This window comes from Rhopalosiphum maidis, chromosome 2, assembly GCF_003676215.2.
Source record: "Rhopalosiphum maidis isolate BTI-1 chromosome 2, ASM367621v3, whole genome shotgun sequence".
Taxonomy (NCBI): domain Eukaryota; kingdom Metazoa; phylum Arthropoda; class Insecta; order Hemiptera; family Aphididae; genus Rhopalosiphum; species Rhopalosiphum maidis.
This window is the reverse complement of record NC_040878.1, coordinates 43,928,936-43,946,410: the sequence shown is the minus strand read 5'-3', so window position 1 is coordinate 43,946,410 and position 17,475 is coordinate 43,928,936. Positions and strand designations below refer to the sequence as shown.

Here is a 17,475-nt window from a genome sequence, read left to right as displayed (position 1 = left end):
TTTAATTTTTTTTTTTTAAACGCATATTTTATCTAATGATATCTAAACTTGAGATACTCAAAACTTCTCATAAAATTACCAATTGAATTAGCGTATTAATTAGTCAATCTCATAAACCTGCCACTTCCTGTAGCGAAACTTTAAATCTTTTAAGCGTCTTGTTGGAAGTGACTCGGTCCCCAAACCACTCAAATGTAAAATAGATCACCTGTAGGGTAGGGGGAGGAAGATATACCCCTTAGTCGGACAAAGGGATCGGTGCATAGAACTTGGGTCTTAGATTGTATTTAGTAGGTAACTTGCGTCCGGATCAAAAAGGTAAAAACCACTAACGTCTCAGTACAACGTTTTACAGCCTAATTGCTTCTTAAAAATCGATACTAAATTATCGACTATTTAAAAGCAAAATATTCCTCTTATTGTAAAGTATTAAATGTGTATTATAGTTATAAATCAAATATAGTTCATGATGTACAATCCACGATTAAAAAATAAACACTAATTTGTAAATTAATCAATATTTTTATAAAATTGTTATTTTATTATGATTTTACCATGAATAAATACTAAGAAATATTCAAAATATTAATAAAAAAATATCAGTGTTTATAAAAAACAAAATAAAAATACATATATAACACGTTTATTTGGTTATATTAATAATTATATTATAGTTTGAATACCTAAATATTTATGAAAATATTACTAATATATTAGTTGAAAAAACCTTTTTTTATAAAATGTAGTGGTAAAATATTTATTTTTATTTAGTTTTATTATGTATTGTATTTGCAAATATTTTTTTTTTTTTTTGTTATCTATTTTTTGTTGTATTATTGCTATTGGTATTTGGTTAGACCACGAACAAATTATATACTGGTTAGACTTATCAGTAGGGAACAGATTTAAATGAAAATTGCATTTTTCTGAAAACATTGCTTTCCAAGCACAAAGTTAATTTCATATACATCAAAGAATTAAAAAATGCAACTTTTTTATTTTGCATTTTTTCACATTTAAAATTGTGAAAGTCATGTATTTGACTGTATCAAAATATATTAAAATTGTTTAGCCTCGATTAATGTATCAACAATCAATATGCATTTGGATATGGCCTTCTTTCTGTGCCTTTTTTTTTTTTTAAAAAAAAAGACTTCCATTTCCAAAGCTGTTTCAGTAATTTTTTTAATTGAATTTTGCGAATCTTTGATTCCTTATATGATATAAGATTTTTTTCCATTCTTTTCCCTTGTTACTTTATTTTTTTTGCAATCATTTTTGCAAAAATATATGCGTAACAATGACAAATCCAAAAATGATCTGTCCGTGGAATACATATTATATTTATATATTGAATTCTGAATCTCAAATGTACGGTAAACTTTTCTAGTCGATATTTATTTAATTACTTTTTATTTATTAATCAATTTAAAAATTATTTGTACTAGTGTAAAAATGAGTAAAAGTTGTGTTGAACTATCAAAAAATCTGAGTTTCTGAGTATAACTAAATACTGTACATTATTTACTACTAGTTTATAGTTATACAAATTTTAACAATATGTCTCTGTGCTTATTGTATATATTGAATTATTATAATATAATATACATTAATAATGATTGAAAACTTCACAAATATACAAAGTGATTCATCAAATACGCTCATTATTCCTATTTTTTTCTTTAAATACATATGCATTTTTTCAATTTCTGATTTTGAAATTTTAAAATATATTGAAAGATCATATTTTCAAATTATTGATTTTTCATGTATTACTTCAGGATTGTTCCATGATGATATAAACATTTATTTTTTAATGAGATCCTCCCTCATGACAGTACATTATTTATTTAATTTATATTTTTTTAAATTTTGATGCACATAATTTAAAATTTGAACGAGTAATTTTTCAGTAGTTAATAAATATTTGGATCAAGTATAATTGTCTTTAAAAATATAAAATAGTTATGATATTATTTATAGTACTTATAATACTTGAATTATTTTTAAAAGAAGTAAAAATGAATGCGATAAACTAATAGAATCATACCTTGCCATTTATCAACCTCTGTCTATTCATTATTTAATACTATCAGTCTATGAAAACAGAAACTTACAAACTAAACTTGGAAGTAATAAGTTTAATATGTAAAGGCTTAAAAATGTGAACTAAATAAAATACAAATAGAAAAATAGAGTCTCATAACCACAGTATTATGTTTGATTCATTGAGATACGAATACAAGAAATATTGACAAATTAATTAAAATAAAAATTTAATTAATAAGGTATTTACTAAACCTTAATATATATACATATATATTTTTTTGAACGTGGCTACAAAATTTTATCATTACGAAACGATAAACAACACGGTTTAACACGATAATATTGTATACAAAATACTGTTTTAAATTTTTGTTCAGTCCATTTCTGACGGTCAAACAGTATTACTAGATGATAAATGTACGACACCAGCGCACGAGGCCTAACCGAGATCAACAACCGACCACTATGTTGTACAGAAGTCAGTCCACTGTAAGTACGGAGGCGTCACAGCCGGCGACGACGGCAGTACGATTACGGCAGCTGCCAGTAGATCAGCTACGCCGAGATCCGAAATTGTGGGCTGCCTACACGAGTGGATAGGATGACCGCGAAGCAGTGTTGAAAAGAGAAACAAGCTGCGACCCAGTGGCAGGAGCTACCAGCAAAACCTGTGCAATGGCCAGCAGCTCAAAACAGTCGACCAACGCACCTCGAACAACACCACCGACAATCCGACCAACACCCCGTCCTCTGATGGCCACAATAATACCACGCCCCGCAACAATCCGATCACCATCACGCGATTTTTACCTCCTGATATTTATATATTATATCCCTGGTAAAAGTAATTACACTAAATTTATCGTACTCCACAAGTTTATTTCTATAAGTGTTTATAGGAAATAATAAAATATGCCAATAAGATGCAAAAATGATACCCAGATGATATTGAAACAGCATTTTCAACTAATGTATATATTTTAAATCTTATTTGGAATCTTCAAACAAACAAATGAATTGCATTTCTCCTCTACTGATGTGTTAATTATTACGAGAAGATTCTTTTACAGATGCGTATCCTTATATAAACATAGGCGATATAGCACTTAGAATATATGTTTGTACTTCAATTTCTAACTGTACTACTCAGCGTTCTTTTTCGTGTCTTAAACGAATTAAAAATTATTTAAGATTGAATATGGGTACTTAAAAACTCAATAGTTAAGCAAAATTGAATATCGAAACGGATTTATTGTAAACTTTAAATTGTAATGATTTAATTGATGCGTTTGCTGAGGAAAAAATTTAAGTTAAAGTTTTAAGTTTGATTAATTTGTAAAGTGCAAAAAAAGATATTACGTGCAATTTAATTTTCATTAATATTATATCTTTTTTTATTTAATATTATAACAAGTAGTATATTCAATTATGTTTTATAAATTATTTTAGGAAAGATGAGGGGGCGGCAAATTGAAAAGTGCCTATAGGCGGAAAAACCTTAAATACGCCACTGAATGTACCCTAGTTGTTTTGGCTGTGTTCTATAGCTACTTTTATCATTTATACGTTTTCTCTTTATTTGTGTAGCTTTGTATTACTTGTTAGTTGTTTGTAGCCTAGTGCCCTATTGCCAATGACGTCCATCGAGGTCCACTTGAGCTAAAGAAATTAAATAGATTCTGTATAGTTTCAAAAAATCTTGATATGCTTGGTAAAACTTTTGAGGCATCACATATCACTAAGTTTAAGTTATGAGCACAACAGTGGACAAATAAAGCAGTTTATTCTTTTAAGTTTTTTGGACACCAGAGTAGATATTGTCTGCTCATAACCGATGCTCCGTCAAATCCTTGTCCTCGGTAATTTTTAATATTTATATTATGTTTGTGTAAAACGTCTTGTATTAACTGTGCGTATAATCTATTGCTCCATGTTATTATATGATTATATGATTTTACTAAATACAAATAAAAAACAGTAGTAGTTTATAGTTTATAACTATAAACTATTATCGCAACGACAGCGAACAACTTACTACCAGGCCCTGAATTATGCAAGTGCAGATGGAGCACTTGCACTTGGCACCCAATTTCTAGGGGCCCCCGGGCTTTGTAAGTTGTAGAAAATTATTTTTTTTAAATTAATTCCACAAAAATGTATTTTCTAAAATGTAATACCAACTGTCAATGTTCAGACTTAAGTATATTCTTATCATTGAATTGTCAGTTGAATTTTGGTTATTTTTGTCATTCCATACCCCACTGCTAATAAGTTACCTTCACAAAATATTAAAATAAAAATAATAGAAAATTGTTTGAAAATCAAAAATATTTGATACCTAATAACTAATTTAAACTCTTTTATGATAAAATGTTATGAAAATAGAAATTATAGAAATTGATCATTTTTTATTTAATTTTAATTATATAAAATAAATTGTTAAATTAATAAGTTATTTTCCATTTTTATAATTTTATGAAAGACTGAAAATTAATTATTTTTATTTTAATTTATATAATAAAATCCTTAAGTATTTTTATCATTGTAATATGGTATAATTTTGTTATGTTATTTAATTAGTATTGTCTTTTCATTGTCCTTAATTTACTAGACCAAGTAACTAAATTTCATTTATAGTACATGAAATTATGTACAAATATTTTATGAGTTTTGAGATAGGTATTTTGGTATTTAACACTTTAAACATATAAATATTTTTTTTTATTATTAACATTCCCCCCTCTCTATGTAGAATTTTTTTAGAACATTTTTCTAGAGGGCCCCAAAAAAAAATTATGCACTTGGCCCTAATTTTATTAAATCAGGCCCTGCTTACTACACTCGTGGCTCGTCGAGTTTTCATAAAAAAAACGAAATACCAATATGATCGATACTCGATACCCGTTTTATACCCGTATAAAACCGATTTATTTATAGACATTATAAAATGCTTAATAGTTAATATTATTATTATACTTGGCAATTGCATACTATTTATCCTCTATTTAACAATTACACTTATAATTAATATAATTTAAAAGGAAAAACATAAAATCAATAAATATTTGTAGCACAAAAACAGCAAAAAAAAAAAAAATATCGAAACAGACAATTAATTTTTAATTTTTAATTTTGGTTGTAGAGGCCCTTTAGAGGCTGGAGGCCCGTGTGCATTGCATACCTTGCACACTCAGTAGTTGCGACACTGATTGCGTTTTTCGGAAGTTGTAGGAAATAAAAAAGGCAAAATATGCACGAAAAAATTGCAAAAAAATATGCATTAAAAAATGTTAAATATGCAAAAAAATTATTCTAAATTCCAAAAATAAAATACATCAGATGTTGCTAGTAAATTAATAATATACATAAAAACTATTTATAATTAAAAAAAAATTATATCTGGTTGGCATTTTGAAATTTTATTCAGCTTAAAATAAAATTAAAAATATTTTTTCAGTATTTTTAAATTACGAAAAAAATAAATGTTTTCTAGTACCTAATAAGTTTAATTCAATATAATACATTTAAATATACAAGTTAAGAAAAAAAAATTAATTTTAATAATTAAATTATTATTTGCGTTTTTTGAATGAAAAAAGGTAAACCAAGCACAATCGTATTGCATCGAAGTATTAGGCGTAACACGTTTCCACCAAATGAGATCCACTTAATTAACCACGTTTTTACCAAAACAATTTGTATACTACGTTTATATTAAAATCTTTAATATAGTAATAAGTTAATTTAAAATACTAATGCTGGATTGAAAAAAATGATATATTATATAAGATATATATATATATATATATATATATATTGTACTCACTACTCATATACCTACATATAATTAATTGATGTTATTTTTTAATCGTATAATACCTATACTTTTCATGAGTTTTTCGGATTGATGTAAAATGTATATTTAGGTATATAAATATACAGTATACTATTACGAGTATACACATAAATACATAATATAATTAATGTATATTGTACATTTATCATATTTAATTGTATGGTTTTATGTTTTATGATTTCTTTTTACGCAGGCTTGGTATTGTCAACTGCAAAAGCTCAGATTGTCGACCGAATACCAAAATCAATTATATGAAATTGGCATTTGGATACGTCATACTTTTACTTTTATTAGAACCGACTGAAGTCACTGAATCAGTGCTAGATTAAACATTAATTGCCTATGGCTAGGCAATTAAGATTTTGGACCCCTACAAAATTATTTTTTACATACATCTTTAACTTTATTACTCAATAATTAAAATAAACAGCTTTAATAATAACCAACTATTATTAACAAATAAAATTATGGGTACTCGTCTAATATGCTACCTACCGTAAAATGGTATGTACCAAAAAACTGTATGTGTGTAGTATGCTACGTACCGTAGTTATTATTATTTTATTTCATTTTATTGCGGAAAAGTACACATTTTGAATCATTACGATAAATGTAGATGACAATGTATTAAGTGATGCTGACGATATTGAAATAATGTTTATTACATTTTTTCATTTATAAGAAAAATTAATTAATTACCTATTATATTATTTCTATTTTCTTTTTAAAATGATTTTTAATGAACAATAAAAAAAATTTAAATAAATTGTAATTCTTACTTAAAAAAACATTTGATTTTTAAATATTAACTTTTCTTAATTTTTTTGTAGTAAACTCTATGAGGACATCTTTAAAGTTTGTTTTTGTAAAATGTCATTTTTTGTAGTCATAAATATAATGACAAGTGAATTGGGTTTTTGAAGATCGATGACAATTTTTAAAAAATTTCAACTTTGAAAAAGTTCGTTCCCCGTAGCATTAATGACCATTAGAGTATTAGACATCTATATTTTTTTTTGGAACGTACTATGGTTATGTATAATTATTTTCGTCACCATCACCGTCGCCGCCAGATAATATATGATAAATATTATCAAGTACCTATTTACCAGGACGACAAAATCGATAAAATAATTTTATTTTTATTACTGCATATAATACCTACAACTTAATATTTATGTTTCATATTGATTTTTGTCTCGTAAATTCGTAAATAAAATACAGATATTATTAAATAAAAAAAAATACGGTTTTCTGTTTTCACGGGGCCCCTTAAATGAGTGAGGCCTTAAGGCGGGCACATACTCTGCCTAATGGGTAATCTGGCACTGCACTGAATGCTTTATTGACTTATTACTATGTTATAGCTTTTAATATAAGTGTATATACAATTGTTTTGGTAAAAATGTGGTCAATATAATATCTTATTTGGCGGAAACGGGCATCGCCCGAAGTATCATATAGCTTTACTTACGCTTTGGGTAGATTTTGAAAATTAACTATGATAAATTTTAGCTATCTATACTAATCAGCTCCAAAAGTCAAACACGTAATGATACCAATTAAAATTTAAAGTAACGTGAGTAGTTACTAGTCGTTCCTTAGTTCCCTACACCTGCCGATTCCATTCCATACATCCATAAGTATCAAGTATAGCTATTCAATAATATATTCAATAATTACAAAAATAAAAATTTGAATAAATGCATATGTTAAGGTGTATGACCGCAGTAGGCGAATGTTGACAGTCACCGAAGTATGTTGATATTTACCAAAAATCGTAGTATATGTTAACAAAATTGTCTTAACGCGTTCATACACCGGTAATTGTTGACATTTACATTCAGTGTTTGGTAAATGTTGACCACACTAAGTACGATGTATGTAAAAGGTATTTTTGTATTATTTTGTAAAATTAAGACGTTATTGCCCAATCACAATATGCATTGGAGACGTTTGGACATTAGTAATGTTATCGCATGACTGCATGAGACAATCCGATTGTCAATCGTTAAAGTTATTATGTTATTTTTAAGTTTATATGTTCAATGCCAAACTAAACAAAAAGTTCCAAAAAAAGGTATTGTAATCAAACCTATAATGAGTCGTGACCTTAAATCCCGGTATCAAGTAGACTTGGTAGATATGCAAACTTGCAAAGATGATGAATTTAAATTTGTATTAAATTATCAAGATCACCTAACTAAGTTTATTCAATTAAAACCACTAAAATCTAAAACTGCAGAAGAAGTTATACATCACTTATTAAATGTATTTCTTATTTTTGTCAAGGTATTCAGCAAATATCTTTGAGACAGGTATCAACAGCTGTTTCCGAAAGTGGTGGCAAAGGTTATATACGATGCAATTAAAAAATGAATATAATTGTAAGAATGGGGGAATACTTTGTAACAGTAAATGCCACAATAGCTTACCATGTTTTAATAAATAAAACTTAAAAAATAATATATACTACCTAAACTATAAATTAAAAAATTAATTTGTTAAACTATATATATTTATGAATTTTTAGCTATCTATTTGGTTATATATGTTATCAGACATGTCAACATCCACTAAATTACTATTGCGCATGTCAACAAATACTGGTAAATGTCCGCATTGTAAAATATTTAAAATAATTGATAACATTCACCAAAATTATTAGTAAATGTCAACATACACCGGTGACTGTCAACATTTACTGCCATGCGGTCACATTAACACATACATTTAAAAATGGAAAATAGGCTGGTAAAGATATTTGTAACATATATAATTTATAATTATAATATATTATAAATTAATAAATTAACAAATATATGTTGTTTAAACTAAATCATACATCTTAAAAAAAAAAAAAAAATCTGTAAATAAAAAATTTAATTTAATTTAATTTAATCTGTAAATCTGTTAAAAGAACAAATGTTAATTAAAATACAGTAATGTACTTTTAAGTACACATATTTAATTGGAAAAATTAAGTTCCTTATCGATAAACCAATATTGTTCATTTAAATGTTGAATGTGTCATTAATTTTCAGAATATTATAATTGTACATATTAAAAAGCGCCCTGTAAGAGAATAACAAGAAGAAAAAAAAAATTCTTAAATAACATTTATTTTACTATAATATTATTTCATATACATATTGTATTTTATTTTTTTGAATACATTTTTTGTTATTTATTTTCATTGTATATATATGTATACTTATATTTATAACTTTTATAATAAAATAACAGTTTTAATAGTTTTCTTAGCAAAATAATCAGTCTTTTTCTTCTAAGAATATAAATTATTAAGAAACTAATAAAAATAAAAAACAAATTTGAATTCACAATAATATATTTTTCTAAAAAAATTTTATATAAATTAAATCAGTATAACAATCAGTAAACCAGAATTTACTATTTATGATAAAATACAGCCCATAAAAACCCAAATGCAAATAAACATATTAACAGTATAATATATAATGAATACTTAACGTAACGCATATGTTGCGAAAGAACGCGATTGGAAATTTCTAAAGTAGTAACCTGAAAAAAATTAGATTTAACAAATTTATTTCAATTCTTCATTATAATAATAATAATTAATACGAGTACAATATAATATTATATAGGTGGGTTTTTTTAAGTTTAACGTATATAAATATATTATATACTGAGTGATTATATTATCAAACAACACTCATTAATTCAAAATCTATATATATATTTTGAAGCAGAATATATTCCAAGGTACTTTGATATGACGATACATAATAATCGAAATTTGAACAAGTAGCTTATAAGTAATAGCGTTATAAGTATTTAAAGTTTAGTTAAGCAGAATATACTAACATTTTACAAAGTATCCTCATACTTCATTACTTCATTCACAAAAACTATAGATACTCATAACTTATAAACTACTAATCAAAATATCTATTTTTATGTATCAAAATATTCCACAAAGTATTATGCATAAGAATATGAAATTAAAAATGTATGTTATTCAAAAAAGTATTTAAAATTTAATAAAAATATGTTTTATTTCAACTGGAAATTAAGAAAAAAAATTATCTTAGTATTATATAATTATTAGTGACGTGTCATACATGTGTGCGATGTATGCAAATGCCACGGTGTTAAACTTTATAAGTCAATCATTTTTGAATAGAACTAAATTTCACAAAATCAAATTTTTATGATTTTGAAGAATTTTGTCAATATTTGAACTCGTGAAATCTTGTATGAAATTTTCAACTGTTTATGGCAAGCATAATATTTTTTTATTAACATTTATCGGAAAAAAAAATGAAAAAAGTGTATATAAATAATATAAGTAGGGCTCAGAACTTAATGCACTAAAAAAGTACTAAATATGCATGCACTTATGCGCTTAAAAAGTACAAATATGCTCTAAAAATATGAACTTATATTTTATTTTTTTACACAAAATTATTATTTGCTGGTTGGGTATAAAATATTATAAACACGAAAAAGCAAAACAATAAAAATAATTCTGATTTAAATTTTAAATTATAATTAAAAAAAAAAAAATATGATACAAGAATATCTAATAATATTCTCAATATTAATGTATTAATTTTTTTATTTACAAATTTTCATAGTAAATCTTCATAAATTATAAAATATGCTCTAAAAAATTGTAACATTAAGAAATATGCTCTAAAATTTAAAAATCACTAAATATGCAAAAATATGCACTATAAACTTTTGATATGTTTTTCGTAGTGTTTTAGAACGAATTTCTATCTCACTTAGCAATAACTCTAACGGTTCAAAAAAAAACATGCAAATGCAACAGCTTCCGAGCCCTAAATACAAGTAATACTAACATACATTAAATAAATATTTAACTAATATAAATAGAATAAAATTATTAGAAAGTTTATAATTTAAAGATAATTTAGAGTAATTTAATGTATTTAGTAATTGAAAAAATAAATATGTACGGAAATAAAAATACTTTACCACTTTCATTAATTTGTCAACTTTTTGTTCAAGATCATTATTATGATTTTGATCATAAGAATTCCAATTATTTACTGTTTCATTTTCATTAGAAATTTTACATTTCAAAATATGTTGTTCCTTAGTTTCCCATTGTATCTAATAGATAAAATAAAATAAATAAATTATTTTTCATATAGTTTTAACTTTATCCATTATACAATACAGAAAATCTATAAATAAAATATGTTTCAGTATTTGTTTGAATTATTATACATATTAATTTATTCCTTTAATATGCTTTGCACCACAAGAGACAGCAATTCGAAGGTAACCAAAACATGTCATATTCCAAGCATCACCTAGCATTAATCTAACAGCAACATCAGCGGTGATAGTGGAAATGTTATCATATGGTGCATGGAAAAATTGCAATCTCTTGTAACGCAGATTATAATATCAATTTTATATTTAGAATAATAAAATTGAAAATATTTTAAATTTATATTTTTATTAATAATTATAAATTAAAAATACCTTCCACATTTCTGCTATATCTTTAGTCTCTACAACAGGAATTACTAGGACTAAAAATTTATCTCTAATCACATCAGTTTGTTTTATTGACATTCCATTCAGTACAAAAGTGACTTTTATACTTTCTTGAGGTGTGAGTGTACCTGTACTTGGACGAACTTTATACTTAACAAGACAAGTGGTTTTTATCTAAAAAATGTAATAAAATGTAATAAAATGTAAACATATAAAATCCTAATATTTGTAAATACTTAAAAACTAACATTTGACTTACTTTGAATGCAATTGGATCTTTATAATCATTTATAAATGTGAGGGTTGCCATTAATTCATTATAGCCATTGCTATTATCCTTATTGAATGTAAGTACTTCACTAGGATTAATTTTCAGTTTAAGTTCTATAACATAACAATTATTTAATAAATAATGCTTTTTATTAAAACAAATAACTACAAATATTTACCTTTTGGCATACATACTATATCTCGAATGTCTCCTGAGCCATTTTTTACTTCCATTGTTTCTGCAAAATGAACCTAAAAATTAAAATATTGATTGTTTTGTAAAGCATAGTTAAAATTTCATTTTCATTTTATTGAAGCCCTAAAACTTCAATAGTTTTAGAACAATATTTGATCAATAAATGTTATTGATTATACCTTTTTCTTGGTTTCTTCAATTCTTTTAGTTTCTGGCTCAAAATTAAACTTATAATTGTCTTCACCACCCCAACTGACCATTATTGATTCTTTTGATACATATTCGTTTAAGTTATGTTTACTAAGGAATTTAATTTTTTTCACAGCTTTGGCTGGTAACCATGTTTTGATTATTTTAAAAGCCGCTAAATAAGATCAATTTTGTAAAACTAAATTATTTAGATAGAAAATAAAAAAATATAAATAACAAAAACTTACCATTTAAAACCCATGGCATTTCATAAATTATAATATAATTTAAAAAGGCTGGATAATACATTTTAAGTAAATTTATTAAGTAATTTGTAAATTCCATATCAAGATTACTTAAACCAGAACCCATCATATCAAAAAATATTGTAATTTGATCACCATTAGTTAACCTATTAATTATAATATCACAAATATAATATATTATAGTTAAAATAATTTAATAAAAAATTACCTTTCCATTCTTTCAAACCAGTATACAGCACACTTTTTACATTCCTCAGAATCTTTAGAAGCTTTAAAATGCAATTTGCATCGAATAATGAACATAAGTTTACCATCTTTATCTACACCATGAGGAAACATGATTCCCTCCTCTAAGTAATCAATTCTTACTGTACCGTTTGATTCACTCATTTCTAAAATTCAAATAAAAAAGATTAAAAACAGTTATGAAAATATGGAACAATATAATCTTTTGGTATATTTAATTATATTACCATTAACACCAAATGATTTTCTCCATTCGCATACATTCCATAACATGGATAGAGCCTCTTCTTGATTACCTTCAGTATGAATTAAAAACCGTTTAAGCCATGAATCTGAATTATTTATTTTGGCAAGATCCATAGGATGAAACACTTCTGTAGAGTACAAAAATAACAGAATGTTTATCATTATGTTTAAATTTAAAAATAAGGGTGATGTACTGAATATATAAACAATAATTATAATTAGTTGGATTTAATAATAAAATTTTCAATTGTGACCGAACTGAATTATGTGAAATATCATAGGAATTAAAATCTAATATATCTAATATACTATTGTATATTTAAAATAATATTGAGTAAATTTACCATTTTGTTCATTGAGTTTATCTTCGAATGACTGTCTTAATGCTGAAATGCTTTCAAGTGAAATATCCATAATGGTATTAAAAGAAATTAACATAGAAACATTAATTTTTTGTACTTGGCTAGAAACAAATAAAAGATAGGTAGTTGATTTAGATCATTTATACAAATTAATTCTAATTTTGTAAAAATAATTAAATGATTAAATTGAACAATTAATGTGTACAAGACGTTAAATTGTGTAAAACTGTGTCATTTGTCGTGCTGTAAATTTTTAAGTAAACTGTATTTTTTTTATCTTCTTTATGCCGTATGGGACGTAGGTCTTCAATTGTTATCATTTATTAATTTATCAATAATTTATCTACTACCGCCACAGATTATTCTGTGGTGCAACTACTACTACTACTACTACTACTACTGTTAATATCTAATGTATATTACTACACCAGAACCGTAGAATTTTTTAATTTGGGTATATAGGTTTATTTTAATATAATATTTATATTATTTAATCATTATGTTATATTATTAATTAATAGTTATGTGCGTTTGAAATTATATATAAGTATAAAGTTGGTTATTGGTTCAAATCATAAACCTATATATTATTATAATTATATACCTACCTACTACCTAGTCATAATAGTTTATACTTTATGGTTTATCAATATAGCATACTAAATAATATAAATAAAATAAATAATAATAATAATATAAATATACCTACTAAATGTTCGAAATGACTAAATTCGGGAGTCCAAGAGCCCAGTAGCAGAGAATTTGGAATAGGTACATTTTAAGATTTATAGAAAAGATCCTTTTAGATAGTTTAGATGGACAGTTACATAAATACATAATATATTATTAAATACTAGTCGCAATTCAAAATAAATACCTATATGGCTATATAAGTACCTATTTATCTTAAATCGTGGTACCTATACTATGTCCAATAAATCGACTTACTCTGTTATAGTATATGTATTGCCGATGTGCCGTATTGCCGTGTAGAAACTGGTAGGTAGTTATGTATAATATTGACTATTTTTATTGGCTGATACAAACGACAAATATTTTTATTCTAAAATTATGTTTTTACTTTTTAATAAAATGAATAATGTGCTGGATTCGTGTCGCGTTGCTATTAACCGTGATTTATTGATCATCGCATTAACCTACAATATACTTATACAGTTATTATAGAAAGGTAGGTATACTTAATAGTTAATTCGTATTTCGTATGCTGAGTTGTCGTGCGCGCGTGTGCGCATTATAATATAGTAACACTGGCAAACGACGAACAGCAGAATTTGGTTTTGAATGGTTTTGTTAGTTTTAACATTTACACACATAGGTATTATCCACATCGTCCAGTTTATTATGTGCTTTTTACCTATAGAGTATAGGTGCATTATATTATATTATTATAATATTTGACATTTACCTAAACCTAACCCTTTTAACGTTTGAACTCTTAACAACTAAATGTCAAGTGTCTCAAGTTTGACGTTATTATAATAATATTATAAATTATATATATACCAGCAACGTGTACTTACGAATTTCAAAACATTTATAACGACATAACGTTAAATATAAATATAATACTATGTCTATTACTTATTAATTATTTTGTATTATATTTTTTATAGTATGGGGGAGGGGCATTCATTATTCATTTTCTTAATTCGTTGAATTATTATTTTTTTTTAATTAAAAAAAAATGAGATTCCTATAAGTATTTTTATGATTGTATGTACCTATATATTGTATGTAAACAATCCACGACCAATTGTTTATATACAAACATACCTTTTATTAATATAGATATTTAGTTATTTTAATAAAAAAAATTTAATACCTTAAGTCAATAAAATAATATAAAAAGACCCGAAATGTTTTAAAAAACTTATAGGTCTGATAATTGTTAATATGCAAACCTCCTTCCGTGAAATAATATTTATAGACTATAGTTAAGTAGATATTCCAGTTTTTACAAAATTGTATTATTTTGTTTATTGAAATAAACGCCAAAATTGCCAATTGGCTCAACTGCACAAGTACAAAATAATACATAGGTAAAATAATACCATAATAAGTACAATAACATATAACATAATGCATACACAAAATACAATATACTATAACAGTATTAAGTATTATAATAAGATTAGCTGATATCTATGCTATTAAACTTTTATATTAAGCTCCTAAAACATCATAAGACATCAGTACATCACTATTAAAAGACCTTTTTTATTGACCAAATTGTTGTGGGATTTATTTAGGTACTTAACATTTAATTCGTAAAAACCAAATTGTAAAATAAAATTACCTATAAATTAAATATTGACAAGCCAATAGCTTATGATATTAAGGTCTCGTTTCCAAAATCCAAATGCGTTATAATTATAAATAGGTAACATACTAACATCGCAAACCCAAATACCCAATATTGTACATATATATAATATGTAAATTATATATATAAAGTACGTCCAACGTCCATGGTATTAATGCATTACCAATACAATTATACAAACTTATTAAATTTATTTTTATAAACGCAAAATTACACTTTTATAATATTTTTAGCTCAAAATAAGCTGGGGGTGCTAAGCGCCTAAACACTCACTGGCATCTCCATGTGCGACAATGGCAATGTAAAAAACATATGTTAAAAAAAAAAAAAAATATATATATGTTAAAAACATATTTTTTAATTTTATACATTTATAATTTATATACCTTAAAGGTTAAGTTAGAAGTTAGAATACAATAAGTGGAATGCTCACCACGTATTGTAATTATTGTAGCCCAAGCTAGCATGTTAAAATGAGATGACTTGATGACGAATACATTAGGAGTATCTATTTCTGTTTAACACGCGATGGAAATGTATTATGTATTATTATCAATAGGTATGTTCCAAACTGCCAAGTAATATCTAATTGTATTTATTATTTATGCGGCTTGATAGCTAACTCATAATTAAACTACGATACATTTATTTATAATATATATAGACATATATATATTTATTAATTAGTAATTAAATCTCATCTGAGTTCAGATAATTAACTGCCAACTTCATTGACAACTAGTTTATATATATTTAGCAATATAAGTAGGTATATTTGTATAGGTATTTTATTCAAAATAATATTAATTAAATTAAATTTTTTTTTTTTAAATCTAATTTTAAAGATATAATTCGTTTTAAACAGAAAACTATTCTAAGCGGAGACGGTATATTATATACGTTCAGTGGCATAGTTACGGGGGGAGGTCGCAAAGAGAGTGCTAGCCCTTTTAACCTCCCCTGAAAATTAACTTTTATTTGGTAATTTAGTTGCATATAGTATTGTTCTATATTGTATCGTTATATTATATTATATTGTAATTGTATTATTTTATTATTTTCAATTACTGAAATTAATTACTAATTACTACTTATATGGCTATATACTTGTGTATTTGACGTTATATAATCCATGATTATTATGAACAATTTTGAAATTTTGCACCCCTCCCCCCCAACAACTAAAATTCCTAGCTATGCCACTGTATACGTTTATATAAATATTGTCAACATACATTGTTTTATATTTTTAATGAGTAAATTAACAACTTATTAAGAAATTATTAATTCAATTTTCAAAGATTTTGACCCATTTATCAATTCTTGCTAATAAAAAACACTAATAAAGTACGCAAATATAATTATCTATAAAGAGCTCAAAATGAATTACAATTATTTGAAAATTATACCATTTTGTAGAAAAAATGATAATATAAATATTTTATTATATTTTCGTTATAAAGAGGTTTTACTGTACTTAGTAAACATACGGCTATTTGTTTTTGAATTTTAAGAAAATAAAAAATCACTTTTGTTGAAAACTGGTTAGCTTAAAAGATTAAGAATATAATATAATATTTTAGAGGAATTGTAGCCTATGGTTAATAAAATCCAAATGTGTACAATAACATGCAAACATTTGTATTTTATTATAACACATAAATACCTACGTAACCAATGCGTCAGTAAATTAGTAAAATATGAAGTTTCAAATTTACATGAAATAAAAATAAAATCATTAATAAAATACACAATAATTATTAAATACAAATATGTGTAAATTCAATGTTTTAAGTAAACTAATAGATACATACAATATTTCTGGTAATATTATAACTTGACCTGCTTTTGTTAGTGTCTTTGAAAAATAAGAACTAATATAATAATTACTTGGAGTCTTTTTGTAACAAGTCAAAGAATATATTTTTTTTCAA

General features: G+C 25.1%; 1 protein-coding gene across 2 annotated transcripts; it reads right to left on the bottom strand.

Annotated features, from left to right (window-relative positions):
• Positions 1-9,273: 9,273 nt before the first annotated feature.
• On the bottom strand, positions 9,274-14,251 carry LOC113553944 (motile sperm domain-containing protein 2-like). 2 transcript variants are annotated; one of them, XM_026957547.1, is made up of 11 exons: positions 14,146-14,251; positions 13,180-13,298; positions 12,817-12,963; positions 12,552-12,735; positions 12,326-12,489; positions 12,068-12,252; positions 11,872-11,944; positions 11,682-11,806; positions 11,408-11,596; positions 10,892-11,029; positions 9,317-9,448 (listed from the first exon to the last, which is right to left on the bottom strand). In XM_026957547.1, the coding sequence occupies exons 2-11, from the start codon at positions 13,271-13,273 to the stop codon at positions 9,317-9,319; spliced, it is 1,431 nt and encodes a 476-aa protein (XP_026813348.1). In that variant the 5' UTR covers positions 13,274-13,298; positions 14,146-14,251. The 2 variants fall into 2 exon arrangements, with proteins under 2 accessions (XP_026813349.1, XP_026813348.1); XM_026957548.1 differs by lacking the exon at positions 14,146-14,251 and having other exon boundaries at positions 9,274-9,448; positions 13,180-13,485.
• Positions 14,252-17,475: the final 3,224 nt, after the last annotated feature.

Excerpts from the sequence above, each read along its gene's own strand:
- LOC113553944 (XM_026957547.1), bottom strand. The coding sequence starts at position 13,273 with ATGTTAATTTCTTTTAATACCATTATGGATATTTCACTTGAAAGCATT. Across the intron at positions 11,945-12,067 it reads TTGAAGAAACCAAGAAAAAG|GTTCATTTTGCAGAAACAAT; the intron begins GTATAATCAATA and ends TTTAATTTTTAG. Across the intron at positions 9,449-10,891 it reads TTGACAAATTAATGAAAGTG|GTTACTACTTTAGAAATTTC; the intron begins GTAAAGTATTTT and ends AATTTTTTTCAG.